Source organism: Xenia sp. Carnegie-2017, unplaced genomic scaffold (genome assembly GCF_021976095.1).
Source record: "Xenia sp. Carnegie-2017 unplaced genomic scaffold, XeniaSp_v1 HiC_scaffold_19, whole genome shotgun sequence".
Classification (NCBI taxonomy): domain Eukaryota; kingdom Metazoa; phylum Cnidaria; class Anthozoa; order Malacalcyonacea; family Xeniidae; genus Xenia; species Xenia sp. Carnegie-2017.
The window spans coordinates 5271709-5285808 of NW_025813481.1; the positions used below are offsets into that span (position 1 = coordinate 5271709).

Genomic DNA, 14100 nt, shown 5'->3' on the forward strand with positions numbered 1-14100 from the left:
TAAGACAATGTAATAAACAAATCAAAATATCACAGCTGGAGTCTCTTCTCCGTAGCTTATTACGTAAATAGGTTTTTGCATAACATAGCACTTATACATAATTGTCGACATAAGAATCTCGTGACTTCCTCTAACCACAACTAACGTTCACCTCAAGCTTGCTGCATTTATCTTTGAAAAGATGGCTCGTGGAGTGTTAACTTTATTGCGCAGAGCTAATGCATACTCTCTTTACGTTCTTGTATGTTTACTGGTCGCATATTTATTGAACCAACTTGATAGATATGCTTTGGCAGTTACATCGATGCCAATGTCTCAGGATATCAAGTTTGGAGACAAAGGATGTGTTCGTATGAAGAATGTCTCTTTTTCTGGTCAAACTAAACTGTGCCAGAAAAAGCCTGGCACGAACAAAATAGAGAATAACAAAACCAGGTAGATAAATTGCAATAAATACTTAAGAAGAACATATTGCCAATTAGCGTTATTATTTTTGTGACATAGGATTCAAATTAACATTTACTATTAACCTAGTATCTTGACTTGGCCATTTTTTCTGATTGCAATTTAAAATTATGATCGCACAAAATCTGGTCAGTGGATTGTGAAATACACACTTGCACCTTAGGCTCAGTGTAATAAATATTAATACTGAAAAGTCACAATAATCTCGATCATTGCATCATCCATTGAAATTATGCAAAATTAAAGTACAATCCATCACATAACACCAAGTACAGTGATTTCAACATAATTTTCATGTTATAATGCTATGAGTGCTATCTCTTTTTAGGTGTGTGGCAAAACTTGGTTCTGGCAAATACAATGAAAGTCATGTATGTCGCTGGGACTATGATGGGACTGGGGAAGAGTACCAAATACTTGCTGGTCCAGTCTTTATTGTGGTGTACACTATAACTGGGGTACCACTGGGGTTTTTAGGGGGTAGTAACAAGAGGTGTATCATACTATCCTTGTGCCTGCTATTATGGAGTACAATGACATTATTGACAGGTTTTTCAACGAAATATTGGCAACTGGTAGTCACCAGGTTCATACTTGGCATGGGGTATGTAAATTATGTCATATACGCAACACAAAATGAAATATAAATTAGTTGTTCACATGATTATTTTAAAATTTCTAGAGAGGCAGGTTGCACACCATTTGCAAGCAGTTTAATCGCCGACTACTTTGATGAGGTTCGTATTTTACTATTTTTTTCTCTATTCTAATTTAATGAAAGGTTTCCTTTTTAGACTTTACGAGCTTCAGCAATGGGAGTTTACAATTGGGGAATTTACATTGGATATAGCTTATCGTATGCCTTGGGCAATTTTATTGTTGATGCAAACATTGACGGTAAAGGATGGAGATGGGTCTACTGGATAGCTGCTATCCCAGGATTCATTTTAGCTCCTATGATTTTCTTTACTGTGAAAGAACCTGTTGGCAAGGTTAAAAATGATAGATCAATAAACATTTTGGTAAGCTGATGAATTTAAAGTTGTTCTTTTGCAAACTATGTGCATTCAGATGAAATTTGAGCGAGGTTTTAATCCTGTTTCAGACTCCATGGAAACTAGGTGGCTTTTCTTTCATCCTCAAGATATTCTTCAGTCCATCAATTCTGGTCCTTTGTCTAGCAGGATCAATTAGGAATGCGGGGGGATATGTTTGGGCTTACAATACTCAACCATACTTTGACAAATATTATCCGAACGTAAATCTTGGTTATTGGATGTCATGGATTCCTCTGGTTGGGGGATCAATGGGAGTACTTTTTGGAGGTGTAATATCAGATCAAGTGATAAAGAATCGAGGGTTGTATGCTCGTGTTTGGGTGTTGGTATTTAGTCAGGTAAAGATATGAATGTTTCTTGTTTTTTAGAATCATTTGTGAACTGATACTTATTGAACTTTTTAGCTTATTGGTGCACCATTCGCTGCTGGAGCTCTCTTTTTTCACCCTCCATATTGCTTTATAAGTCTTATTGCTGCCAACATTATTGGTGAAATGTGGATTGGTGTTGCATTGACGGTTGTTGTTGAACTTGTTCCCAAGGCACTACGTACATCAGTTGTTGCATTTTACCTCTTTATAATTAGCATTATTGGTGGTAATATGCCTCTAGCTGTTCCACCATTGAAGGAAACAACTGGAAGTCTTCGTGTGGCTCTCTACATACTTTACCCAGGTCTATATCTTCTTAGTTCTGTATTATTTTTGTTTACACTGTTTGTGTTAAAGTGGGATGCAGCTAGAGCCAAGGTAATAGAGAGTAATATGGAGAAAGATGCTTCACCATTATTGAAGGATAGCAGTGACGATTATGAATCATCAACACAGAAAGTGTGACTCTTTTTTATTATTTCCTTTTTGGTACATATTGGGAAGCTTACATGTGATAGTAATCAAGAGCAAAGCATGAAATAACTTTTATACGTCAAATGGACTATGACAAAATGTTTTCACTGCCAACATTGATAATAAAGAAAAGAAAATGATAAAATATATGTGTTGTATTTTATTTATAAATGGTTTTAATGATAAGAGAGAGAGAGAAATTTATAAAAAAACATCAAGAAGAATTACCACCAAAAACTTACAGAAAAACTTACAGATAGTGATTTGACAAAATGCCAATGTTTCTTGGGTATATAAAGCATTTCACCTTCCTTGAGTATGCATTCTTTGTAGTCAGCTGTCTCAAACAGAGGAAATGTTGAGACATCAGGATCCTCAATGTCAACCTAGGAAAGCAAGACCAGAATTAAAATATGAAACAAAAAGACATTTTAAAATTCTTAATTTACTTGGCTTGTGTTTGAAAGTAGAAAGGATTCATGAGGATAAAGTTTATCGCTCTCAGTACTTGAATAAAGACGTATATATTTCTCTCCAACAACTTGTGCTAACAAATTATTGTATGGATCATGATGTAAAGGTGATACTGTTCCTTTGGGTCCAAACCATGCATTTATTATTACATCTTGACCATTACTGTCACCAAGGCAACAATAATCTGGTGTTGTAATGTCCTTAGCAAGTTCTGGAATTTGATCAAACAGCTGATGTTGAGCTAAATATGCAACATTTTGTTCACCATTATCTTTCAACATAAAACCACTGATGAACTCATTAATGCTCATTAGTTTTTGTGTCCATGATTCATCTGTGTAACGAGAACCAATTTCAACAGGTACAGTTCGATGTCCAGCAATATTTTGAAGATAAGTAAGGTTCCATCTATGTGCGGTAAAAGCAGGCCAGTGGTTTATAGCATCTTGGATTATAACTGTTCTCTCTTCATTCATGAATTTCTTTTGAAAGAGATTGAGTGAAGGGCATGTTATACGCTCTATACAACAGTCAGTGACCTTTGCTCGTTTTATCAAAGGAATATCAAAGATATTTTGAATGTCATTATTTGTATTTTTTAGTGAAGATTGCTCGTTTGCTGTCTGCAAAACAATTTTATCTTTAGTGATTTCAGAACAGTTTTGACGTTGTTGAATTTCAGAAACAATTTTTGTTAAAATATTATCAAGGACAGGACTTCCTAGAAGTAAGCCTAGGTCACATGATTTAGTAGCTTCCAACAATTGATTATTTTGAACAAGGACCATCACCTTCACTATACTTGCATAACTATATAATTTTCTCCATGAGATGTCAACATCCTTCCAATATCCTGTATTGATTTTCTCCCAAGTCAAATCAATAACCGCCTGAACTGAAGACATTTCATCTAAGCTGTAGCCATGTTGTTGAATTCTTTGACACGACTCATCGAGAAGATAAATCAACATATCTCCACATTTTGACTTAAAACATGAAATATCTTCAATAAATTCCGTTGTTTCAAAATGTACAGTGGGAAATTCAAGTTGTAAGGCTTTTGAGAAGTTCTCCTGAAACTCCATTATTATGCACTGTCAATATACTCTCCCCCCTTACAACCCAATAATTTAATATATAATTAAATGTGTCAAGAGCAATGACAGGAGGGGAGACTAGAATTAAAATGTCAAGATGGCTGGCGTAAACGTTCTTCACAAAAAAGCTGAGGAAATTTTCAATAAAAGATTCAAGCTAAAATCAAAAAATGAAAGATATTTTCTTCCAGATATAAGCAGTATATTTTCAACAACATCAATCATCATTGAACCATTAAATAGCATCAAAGAGGACTTAAATAACACAAAAAACTTGCTAAACGATAAAGATATTGTGAAATGGAGAAGCCACACAAGAAGAACAAATCCATGTGGTTTGGTAGTAAAATATTTACGTGATTCAATAAAACCTGAGCTCTGCACTCAAGCATGGGCGAAATTCCATGAAATCGTTTCATCGTGTAACATAATTCCACAGATTTGTCTAGAAAACAAGAAGTTAATTAGTCTTCACCTCTGTGAAGCTCCGGGAGCGTTTATTACCAGTTTGAATCATTATATACAGTCCAAATACCCTGACATGTCTTGGAAATGGCTTGCAACAACTCTCAATCCTTTCTATGAAGGCAATAATACAAAGCAAATGATTTCAGGTGAAAAATTTATCATTGAAACCTTAGATCATTGGAGTTTTGGAAAAAGACAAGATGGTGATCTCATGGAGTTGAGTAATCTGGAATGCCTGATTCAAGCATTGTCAGGCCCTGGAAAAGCACATCTTGTTAGTATGTTTAAAATGATATGATCAAGCTTAAGTGTATAGAACTTAGTAGATCCTATACTTTTTGTGTAGGTAACGGCAGATGGTAGCATAAATTGTGCAGACGAACCAGATAAACAAGAACTTATCGTTGTTCAATTGTTGTATTGTGAGGTAGTTGCAGGACTCATGAATCTGGCCAAGGGAGGAAGTTTTGTGGTGAAAATGTTCACTATGTTTGAGCATCAAACTATTTCTATTCTCTCTCTTTTGTCGTGTTTCTTTCAAGATATTGAAATAATTAAACCAGGTATTGTATAAATCATCTTCACATTATCAAACAATTCTCTGCATCACTCCATTACTACAATACTTTGTGGTTAAGTGATTTTTTTTATTTATTAGGAACAAGTAAACCAGGAAACTCTGAAGTCTATTGTGTTTGTACATTATTTTATGGTCAAGAGTTCATTCCTTGTGACCTAATGAGAATACTGCAGTCACAATATCTTTCTACAAGACCTGAAAATACATTACTTCCTTACGAATCTATACCAAAGTGCTTTGTGGACAAGATTGTTGAATGTGCCCATATGTTCTCGGACTTTCAAAAAACTGCAATAAATAAGAACTTAGAACTGTTCGACAATTTCACAAAAGGAAAATGGAAATTCTTAACAAAACTACGAAATTATCTTGCGAAGGATTATGTTGCAAGATTTCATGTTGTAAAGATTTCACAAGAGTTCTTTATAGTGTCTCATACGTACCTGAATGGAATGCAGCTGAGCTATTGGCCTGAAGGCTCAAATGACAGTTATCATAACTCAGTTAGTCATCATACAGGATCATACAGTGAAAGAGTTGCAGCATCACAAATGAAATGGTATCAAAGAGTTATTGCAACATCATATCACTCATATAATGTAGAATCTTTGGTGAATGAAATAATTAACTCAGGTATCCTATTTTATCCCTATGTTTCCCCATCCAATTGGCCTGTGGTTGTCTTAATTGTTTTATTTACTTTTCTCTCCTTAGTCTCTTCTGTTTCCTGGTTGGAACCATCACGTGAGGAGATTGCCACTGATGATATACAAAACTGGAATGTTATATATGGTAAAACAATTGAAGAAGTTTGTAGCTCAAGATTTTGTCCAGCGTCATTGATAGATGAGTTCAAGGAAGCCAAATGTAATGCTAAAATATTGAACACTAAAGAAGGACAAGATTTTGTTGAAAAACTTTGCATATACACAGAAGAAAAGTGCCAGAAAGACCAGTTAAATAATCCTTTCAATGTTCTTCATGTTCTACATTTAACTGGTGTGATGAATGATGGATTGTTTTATTTATTGGACATTACAGGAAATGGTCGTTTTCTCTCTACACTGTTGATTAATGACCATTGTTTACTATCACAGCCATGTCTAGCTTTGTTACATGAAAATTGTGCAGTTGATGTTCGATTGATGTTAGAACGAAAGAGAGTGTCAACAAAGACATGTTTTAATCATGGAGATGAAGAAATGAAGAAGATTAAAAGTTTGATTGAAACTACAAGAACCATGGAGACAAGTGAAAGTTACAAAGTGTTAGGTACCAGCGGTAGTAAGGAGGATTTCTCAGCTGAACTTATTGAAAGAAAAAGCAAAACATCTTCATCAAAATATGGAGTTATCTTTGGTTCTGTATTCAACCATTCTTCAAGTGATCATGATGATGAATTGTCAACAAAGATGATGCTTATCAATCAATGTTGTATTTCACTACAACTTCTTCAACAACATGATTGGTTTGTTCTAGAAATTTCAGATACTCTTACACAATTTACTGTTGGAGTCATTTACCTCCTCCAACATCTCTTTCTTCATTTAACACTTGTGTCACCAGCATTAAGCACCAAGTCTAAACAGTTCCTTGTTTGTAGAGACTTTATCATGTCACCGCAATCTGCTATCGTTCTTGGATATTTTAATGAGATTTTGTGGAAACTAAAGGTTAAACCATCAGGAGAAGACATTTACAGTGTTGTGCCCATTAAGAATCTGTTTGGTGAGAAATTTTTTAAATACTTTCAAACACATGCGACAGCTAGTTTGAAAATGAAACTAGAGTGGATCATTAAACTAGAACAATACTTTATAGACCTAAGCAATGAATGATTGTATTGCTAGATGATAGACAGTCAATGCTAAACTTATTAAAAATGGTTGTATAATTTAACACCTAATGCTATAAATTGTTCATGTATATATTATTTAAGTGAATTATGAATGTTTACTGATATTTCAAGTTACTGATGGTTTATCTGGTTGTGACTCAAGTAATTTCACAAGATCATTTCTTTCCATTTTCTTCAATAATTCTATCAAAGCGGGAATATCATGTTCATGGCTTGTCGTCTTCCAGCTTTGCAGCAATGCATCAGCAGGACTCTTTTCTCTTGAGAAGTCTCTAACCTCACCAGCTGAATATCCTATATTACCTGCTAATGTTCTCCAGTCTTTGTTTCCCATATCATCGTTTAGTTTATTACATAGCTTGCGATAAGCCTCACAGTTTAATTGGTTGATTGATAATCTGCGAGATACTAAAATCATACACAAAGAAAGAGGAAAGTTACATGAACAACACATTAGAAAAAATGCACTTTAGGCAACTTTTAACAATCTATAAAAGCTTTTTTCTTATCAATTAAAAAAGCAGTTTTAATGTTTGAATGGCAAACAGGAGCATTCTTTAAGGAGGAGGAATGCTTAGAAAAAATGAAGAATGGGAAAATCACAAAAAAAAATTTGTACTCCAAGCAATCCTGCAACCTTTATACTAAGTTGCTCCAACTTTTTCTAACGTCAGTCTTCATGCATACACCCCCCTTCCACCCAGGAGTAACTCATGATTCTTTCTATGATTGCGCTTGGTACTCACAGGGATTTGAACTTTTAACCTTACAATTTACAGTCATTTCTCTTAACTACATGACATTGCACCCTTGCAAGTTTTGCAAGCAAACTATGAAAGTGTTGATTTCAGACTTGCCAAGTATCTTTTTTGTTTATATGCGGCCAACAATGTTAATACTAACATGTATTTAGATTTAAATATGACTGATCATGGTGTTCCTCACGATGCTTCTCATCAAATTCATTTATCAAAGGTACACTGTCTTCGGAGGCTGAAAAATGAAATCACATTACATTACAACACTACAACATGATAAAAGAACTATAAAACCTTGCAGCAAGAACACAATATTTTCCTTGAGCAAATATACCTTTACTTTCTTTTCGAGTTCTTCTTTGAGCAAAGTCAAAACTAAATCTTCGCGTAGATTTTGGCTCTAAAAAGACAGTAAACTTGAGGTAATATAAAATGGCAAAACTTCACCTACATGTTTATACCTTTTCCTTCATCATGTGTTGTTGGATAGGAATGTTGTCTTGTCAATTTTGTATTTCTTGTCTGACCTGAAAAACAAACAAGATTAAATAAAGAAAACAACAGAATCAATTTCCTCAGTTTGCATTACCCATGGATGAAGAGGTGTCACCAGAAGTCAAATTGACAGGTTCTAACATCAGAAAAAAAGAAATAAGGGCAAAATATTATGAAACAAACAGCACCAATATTTGTAGGTAGCTGTGGTACCCATTGACTACACAAAGAAAGTTTGTTGTTTACCTCGTTCTGGAACTCCAGGCAACACAGAGGTGTTACTTACTTTTCTTGAAGCACTACTTTTCCTACCTATATACACAATCAAAAAGTTGATTCGAGTTTATATTTTGAGAGTTAGTAATTCTCAACACTTTATATTAACACATAAAACCTGTAGATGACATATCTTTTTGATCTGAATTTTGAGTTGGTGTCATCTTACTTTGAGGATACACTTGTACTTGAATATCTTTAGCATTATTGTTTGATACTAACAACAGCAAAAAAAGCAAAACCATTATCAGCAAAGCTAAATTATTGTATACCACATATTCAATTGTCATGTATAAACAATTTCAAATCAACAGATACAAAATTGTCGTAACTTACTACTGTCAGGGGAATCTGACATAGAATTCAGACCAATAGCAGGTGAGGGTCTACCTTCTACATCTGGCTCTCCAAAACCAGTGACTACCACAGGAAAATTATCTAAATTAGACATGAGCTAAGTGATACAGCCATAAATTAATAAAATGCCAAGAGATATGACTTACTTTTACGAGGCATCCGGCATCTCTTATGAATGATTATGAGAATGCAAACAAAGCCAACCACAATAAGCGCTAGTGTTGAAACAAACCAGCCAAGATTACAATAGAACATGAAACAACCCTTCTTCCTCATTTCTGGATGATTCTATTAATATGTAAGCCACATGTTGCATATATTAACAAAAACTGTACATCAAAACATATTGACGGTTAGCTTTGAATAACCATTTTTCTAAGATGCCTCAATCAACAGTACAAATAAATGCTATTAACCTGAAAGCGATGAATGGTGCCATTAACCCTTACATGACATTGTCTGTCCCAAGGTTCACCATCATTTTCACATTTTTTTATCCGTGTTGTGTGACTATCTGGACATAATGAACATGGTTTACAATTGTCCAAGGAATTTATTTTTTCAGGATAATATCCTGTTTTACAGACTCCACCACAACTTGATGTGTCTCTATTCATCTCACATTTGCCATTAATTTTCTCGTTTAAATGACAATCAACACTTTTGCATGGACGACAAGATTTTCTGTCATAATTTTCAGAATACGTTTCTCCAGGAATACATTTTAAACACTGAATGCGTGTCGAGGAAGGCACTAGGTCACCACAATCAATACTCAAACCTTGACCTTTTGGACATTTAGGCAAGTATGAGCAGTTTCTACATGTTAATTTCCCATTTTTGCTGACAATTCCAAACTCATTTTTCTTGCACTCACTGAGATTCACAGGAGCTGAGAAAATTGACACAAAATTTACCTGTAGAAAACAAGTAAACAGTCAAACTTAACAAGTACAGAAAGCTTTCGTTCATCAAAACCATAATAATCATCATTAATTTAAAACTATTGTAAGAACAATGTATTATTTAGTGCTGCCTGCGTGTCAAGTGTCAAATACACTTCTTGTTCGTTTTATTTGGTTTTGCTGAATTCACATTTATCAGCAAACAATAAACACAATTCATTACTCACAAAAGACCTAAAATTTCGCCTACCGTGAGGAAGAATACACTGATCCAAACATACCAATATATGTACATTTTTATGCAAAAGAAGGAGAATAAAGCTTATTGTTCCATTACAGTGATTTATAATAATCAACTGAAATATGACGACACCATGACTTGCATTTTTCTGTTTCTTTGGGAATTCCTCAGGTAAAGTATAAATTGAACAATGAATAATTATAAAAAAAGACCATAGAAAATAGAAATTCTAGTGTTTCTGACAAATATATGGTTAAAATAAAAACATATCTAATGGACAATATTCGAAATACATACAGTCATGATCATTTTACAATGTAAATTCTCATTCTACACACTTTGATGATATTTTTCTAAAGTGATAATATTTTCTAAAAAGGTGAGGATGATTATTTACTATTTGGCACCTGAAAGGTTGTAGTGCAATAACTAATAAATAAAAATGAAAAGTTCGTCTTGAACAAATCAAGATCCTTCGTCAAATTATCTTCATCTTCAATTTGCTCGTCAAAAATGAACGTAGTGTATCTGTTTTTAAAAAAATAAATACATTATTCCATAAGTCCAGCAAATGTAAGCAGAATAATAACCTTCTCCAATAAACTTAATAATGGACAACTTTAGAACCTATTTCCATAAAATATATAAATACAAACAGATGGTTGAAAGTGGAAGGAAATTTTCAAACTAAATTAATAAATCACTCTACCTTTTGATCATGATTTTTTTATGTTTTTACACCTTACACTTTGGTGTAATCTGAAATAAAAAAGAGTTTAAAAAATCGTCAAAAGTCTAAAAGCAAGCTAATGTGTCTGATATGTGAACACTACATTTACCATAACATGATTCTTGTCTGTCGATTTCCGTTCCTGCATCTTTGGCTTCCTCTAAAATAACAAATGACAAATTAAAAAAGTCCACATGAGTTTAAAAAAAGAACACAGCAAGGTCAGGTTTTACCTTGACAATGTATATTGTTTGATGAATTGGAAAAAATGACTAGAATTCAAATCAACAGCAACAAGGTTTAGAATAATGTTGCAACATTAAGCTACAAATAAATTTTGTGAATAACAAATTATAAAAATTTGAAAGTATTAAAGTAGGATCAAATTGAAAAAGCTTAACTGTAACACCTTGTTGTTGTTCTTGTCTTCTAAAATAACGGATTGTGACATAAAGAATAAGCACAGCAATGCCAATGAGACAAAGAACACCAATAACAATTCCAACATAAATCAAGGTTTTTTCATTTTGTCGTTTAGACTTCACGGGTGGAGCAATGGTACTATTTAGGTTAGTATTGACCAGGAGACATGCAGTTTTATCTCCATTTACAATATATGATGCATTCCTGTCACACGACTGACATTCGTTGACATCTTTTGATGGTGAAAAAGTATTTCCTCGGCAAGCTTCACAATCACCAATAGTTTGATTGACATCTATCGTAATTCCACATTTAATCTTTGGCTCTGACCCAGCACCACAGACAGCACATGGAACACAAGTCAACACTTTGCCTGGGTCAGATGATTTATCAATTACAGAATGTTGTAATGTCAAATTACAAATCTGTTTTGCCAAAACAGTGTTAATGAACACAAAAGGCAAACAAGCCTGAAAGATGAAAATGATAGTTGTTAAAGAATTCATCTTGTATGAACTGTAATATGCATACGTGGTTTAGTAGAAATTGAGATAACCAACGAAGAAAAGCGATGTTCAATTATGTTTCAACTTTTAACGAGACCAAAGTAGCGCTACACTGCAACAAATTACACACCAGTGATAATAATATTGAAGCCCCCTATACACTAGACCAGACGTGTAAAACTGGGATGAACATCGTGTCAAAAACGTAACGCGATTTATATATTACTTTTAGTAGTAGGTATTTAAAGAGCGATTGCATGATGGAAATCCATCTTTAAGACTCAGTAGTATTTCTAATATTCTTTTGAGTGAAGTCTTAATGGATGTCATGCTATCGGGGTGGAAACATGAGAATTTTTACGTGGTCTAGGAATTTAACCATCAATAGCCCTTTTAAAGTCCATAAATGAGTCAATATTTGTATGTTGTCAACGTGACGCCATTGTTTGAATAATTTCTACGCGACAAAAGTTGCAGTTACCTACCTTCATATCTCTTCTTTCTATCTTGTAAACACAAATAACTTACTTCAATTTGATATATAATCTGAAATATATATTTGAACGTATTTATTGCTTGTAGATGACATCGCAAAAATAAGGGGATTCCCCGCTTACGTCATAACCTCAGTCGCCATAGTTCTTGCGTAATATAGATTGTAAAATGCCAGTAGTAAATATGCATAACATAAATCTATTCCCCGGAAATCGAACTTCGGTTTATTAACATCAGGAGGGTGGGAAATTTTCTCACCAGTTTACAGTATATTATTGGTTTTTACACAAACTGTTCACTGTAAAGAAACATTTGTAATTTATTTATTTTTCAAACATTACAAATTGATTTAATCTTCTTGGATTTTCCTCAACCAAGCTTTTTTCTTCTGGTTAACACGATCTTTACGTTGTTGCAATGAAAGACGAGAGCGGCCAAAACTGATAAAAACAATCATAAAATTAGAAATCATTCATCAAAGTGCAAATAAAAAGACATCTTGCTTTTAACTTCTGATACTTTAATTACCTTTTGGATTTGCCCTCACGAGGAGCTGATGAAGGTTTAGGTGAGGGATCTGCTCTTATAGCTTCATGGGCTTTCTTGTAAATCTCCTCAAGCTAAATAAACAATGGCTAAATATAAAAATATCTCAAACATGCACAAATCATACATTAATAACTTACATTGTCTGCATCAATTCCTTCCTTAACGAATCGAGAAAACTGACGTTTAAATGCATCCTCATCATCATCTTGCAACATTTTCATGTAGTCAGCAACATGTTGACCAAAAATATGTCTACGATGAACATCGGCACTGTATTCTTGACTTTCACTGTCATAGCCAGGGAAGCGCTTCACACTGAATAAATTATAAATATCCTTAAAATATTTTAAATATAAACTAGCAATATTTTCATCAATGACATGACAACCATATAAACATCACTTACGTGTGTGGAATATCAAGACCTCCATCTAAAGCTCCTTTCAAAGCTCCAAACACTCGAGCACCTGTACTTGTTCTTGCTAAACCTACATCTAAAAAGCACCTAAACGCTCCTGGAGATCCATCAGCATCTTCCACATTATAATCTTCACCATTGATATCATCATTACCAGTGTATATTTCATCCAGATTCAATTTTTTCAACAACTAAAACAGTTTCCACAATCTAATATTTTCAAAGTATATAAAATTTACATACTTTCCTCACCCGTCTAGCAATCAGTAGGCCAGTACAATAAGCAGCAGCATAATTAGTGAGACCAAGTTTTACACCATAACGAGGCAACTCATGAGCATACGCTGCACATATTATAACATCTCCTTCAATCTTAGCATATGCTATCTAAATTTTCAAATATAACATCATATTTTATAACAGTGAGCAACTATACTATTAAAGGAAAATATTTGGTACTTAACCATTTTACCTGACAGACAATATCTTTGTTGGTAAAGCGAACTATCAACCGATATTTTGGTGTATTGTACTTGTTTTTATCCTGGGTGATCAGACGTTGACGAGCTCTATAGTCAGTTTTACCCTCTGTTGTAAGACAAGTTTATAAATAATGGTTATTACAAAACTCAGCAAAAGAGCTTCAACAGCTGTAATTTCAACACAATAATGTGAAACAGTACCAACCTCGTCGACGACGGTACTTCACCTGGAATCTTTTGTAATACGCCTTGTTTTTGATAACTTTAACGAAACCCTATGTAATTTCAATACATCCCAATTACCACAAATAACAATTCAATCCATTACGAAACTGAGAGATCAAAACATTTAAGTAAAAGTTCTCAAAAACTAATAAATCTGCAGATGTTTTTCCATGAGATGTGGTACATATTTTTGTAATTTCTTACAATCCTACCATGATTTTCGTCCGTAAATCTGCTCAGATAGCTGTACTTGTGGAACAACCATGAGAACACAAGACAAAAGGAACGTCCTGGGAAAGACTTGATAAATTCGAAATCCCGTGTTTCCACTTTCTGAATTAAGTGTCTTGATGTCTTTGATAATTCGGGGCATTTTGCTTTGCAAATTATATTGC

At 33.9% G+C, this 14100-nt stretch overlaps 5 protein-coding genes across 9 annotated transcripts; 2 read left to right on the plus strand and 3 right to left on the minus strand.

Annotated features, from left to right (window-relative positions):
• The first annotated feature begins 111 nt into the window (after positions 1-111).
• On the plus strand, positions 112-2513 carry LOC124439147 (MFS-type efflux pump MSMEG_3705-like). The gene is made up of 6 exons (XM_046989371.1): positions 112-435; positions 794-1069; positions 1148-1202; positions 1260-1487; positions 1571-1861; positions 1928-2513. Exons 1-6 carry the CDS (start codon positions 182-184, stop codon positions 2357-2359), a joined length of 1536 nt encoding a protein of 511 aa, XP_046845327.1. The 5' UTR covers positions 112-181; the 3' UTR covers positions 2360-2513.
• On the minus strand, positions 2357-3927 carry LOC124439149 (lysine-specific demethylase 8-like). The gene is made up of 2 exons (XM_046989377.1): positions 2818-3927; positions 2357-2754 (listed from the first exon to the last, which is right to left on the minus strand). Exons 1-2 carry the CDS (start codon positions 3925-3927, stop codon positions 2593-2595), a joined length of 1272 nt encoding a protein of 423 aa, XP_046845333.1. The 3' UTR covers positions 2357-2592.
• Positions 3928-3958: 31 nt separating this feature from the next.
• LOC124439144 (cap-specific mRNA (nucleoside-2'-O-)-methyltransferase 2-like) lies at positions 3959-6959 on the plus strand. Its single transcript, XM_046989367.1, has 4 exons — positions 3959-4681; positions 4754-4970; positions 5066-5620; positions 5702-6959. Exons 1-4 carry the CDS (start codon positions 4037-4039, stop codon positions 6823-6825), a joined length of 2541 nt encoding a protein of 846 aa, XP_046845323.1. The 5' UTR covers positions 3959-4036; the 3' UTR covers positions 6826-6959.
• LOC124439148 lies at positions 6802-12105 on the minus strand. Of its 5 annotated transcripts, none has more exons than XM_046989376.1 (16): positions 12022-12105; positions 11017-11500; positions 10841-10879; positions 10717-10767; positions 10587-10636; positions 9887-10405; positions 9148-9648; positions 8878-9019; positions 8711-8812; positions 8544-8591; positions 8345-8410; positions 8193-8234; positions 8065-8130; positions 7938-8003; positions 7749-7838; positions 6802-7253 (listed from the first exon to the last, which is right to left on the minus strand). In XM_046989376.1, exons 6-16 carry the CDS (start codon positions 9929-9931, stop codon positions 6952-6954), a joined length of 1470 nt encoding a protein of 489 aa, XP_046845332.1. In that variant the 5' UTR covers positions 9932-10405; positions 10587-10636; positions 10717-10767; positions 10841-10879; positions 11017-11500; positions 12022-12105; the 3' UTR covers positions 6802-6951. The 5 variants fall into 5 exon arrangements, with proteins under 5 accessions (XP_046845332.1, XP_046845331.1, XP_046845328.1 ...); XM_046989375.1 differs by having other exon boundaries at positions 8493-8591; XM_046989372.1 differs by having other exon boundaries at positions 8490-8591.
• A 220-nt stretch (positions 12106-12325) lies between these two features.
• Positions 12326-13998, minus strand: LOC124439152 (60S ribosomal protein L5-like). Its single transcript, XM_046989380.1, has 8 exons — positions 13918-13998; positions 13686-13755; positions 13471-13586; positions 13251-13385; positions 12987-13189; positions 12718-12895; positions 12560-12651; positions 12326-12471 (listed from the first exon to the last, which is right to left on the minus strand). Exons 1-8 carry the CDS (start codon positions 13918-13920, stop codon positions 12381-12383), a joined length of 888 nt encoding a protein of 295 aa, XP_046845336.1. The 5' UTR covers positions 13921-13998; the 3' UTR covers positions 12326-12380.
• Between the last annotated feature and the right edge of the window lie 102 nt (positions 13999-14100).

Bases quoted from the DNA above. Each gene is read 5' to 3' on its own strand.
- LOC124439149 (XM_046989377.1), bottom strand. From the start codon at position 3,927: ATGGAGTTTCAGGAGAACTTCTCAAAAGCCTTACAACTTGAATTTCCC. The intron at 2,755-2,817 runs GTAAATTAAGAA...TTGCTTTCCTAG, and splicing joins TACTTTCAAACACAAGCCAA to GTTGACATTGAGGATCCTGA.
- LOC124439147 (XM_046989371.1), top strand. From the start codon at position 182: ATGGCTCGTGGAGTGTTAACTTTATTGCGCAGAGCTAATGCATACTCT. The intron at 1,488-1,570 runs GTAAGCTGATGA...ATCCTGTTTCAG, and splicing joins ATAGATCAATAAACATTTTG to ACTCCATGGAAACTAGGTGG. The intron at 1,862-1,927 runs GTAAAGATATGA...TGAACTTTTTAG, and splicing joins GGGTGTTGGTATTTAGTCAG to CTTATTGGTGCACCATTCGC.
- LOC124439148 (XM_046989374.1), bottom strand. From the start codon at position 9,931: ATGTACATATATTGGTATGTTTGGATCAGTGTATTCTTCCTCACG. The intron at 8,131-8,192 runs GTAATGCAAACT...TTTGTTTTTCAG, and splicing joins TGACACCTCTTCATCCATGG to GTCAGACAAGAAATACAAAA. The intron at 7,254-7,748 runs GTTAGTATTAAC...GTATGATTTTAG, and splicing joins ATATTTAAATCTAAATACAT to TATCTCGCAGATTATCAATC.
- LOC124439152 (XM_046989380.1), bottom strand. The intron at 13,386-13,470 runs GTAAAATGGTTA...TTGAAAATTTAG, and splicing joins ACAAAGATATTGTCTGTCAG to ATAGCATATGCTAAGATTGA. The intron at 12,472-12,559 runs GTAATTAAAGTA...TGTTTTTATCAG, and splicing joins CGTGAGGGCAAATCCAAAAG to TTTTGGCCGCTCTCGTCTTT.
- LOC124439144 (XM_046989367.1), top strand. From the start codon at position 4,037: ATGGCTGGCGTAAACGTTCTTCACAAAAAAGCTGAGGAAATTTTCAAT. The intron at 4,682-4,753 runs GTTAGTATGTTT...CTTTTTGTGTAG, and splicing joins GCCCTGGAAAAGCACATCTT to GTAACGGCAGATGGTAGCAT. The intron at 4,971-5,065 runs GTATTGTATAAA...TTTATTTATTAG, and splicing joins TATTGAAATAATTAAACCAG to GAACAAGTAAACCAGGAAAC.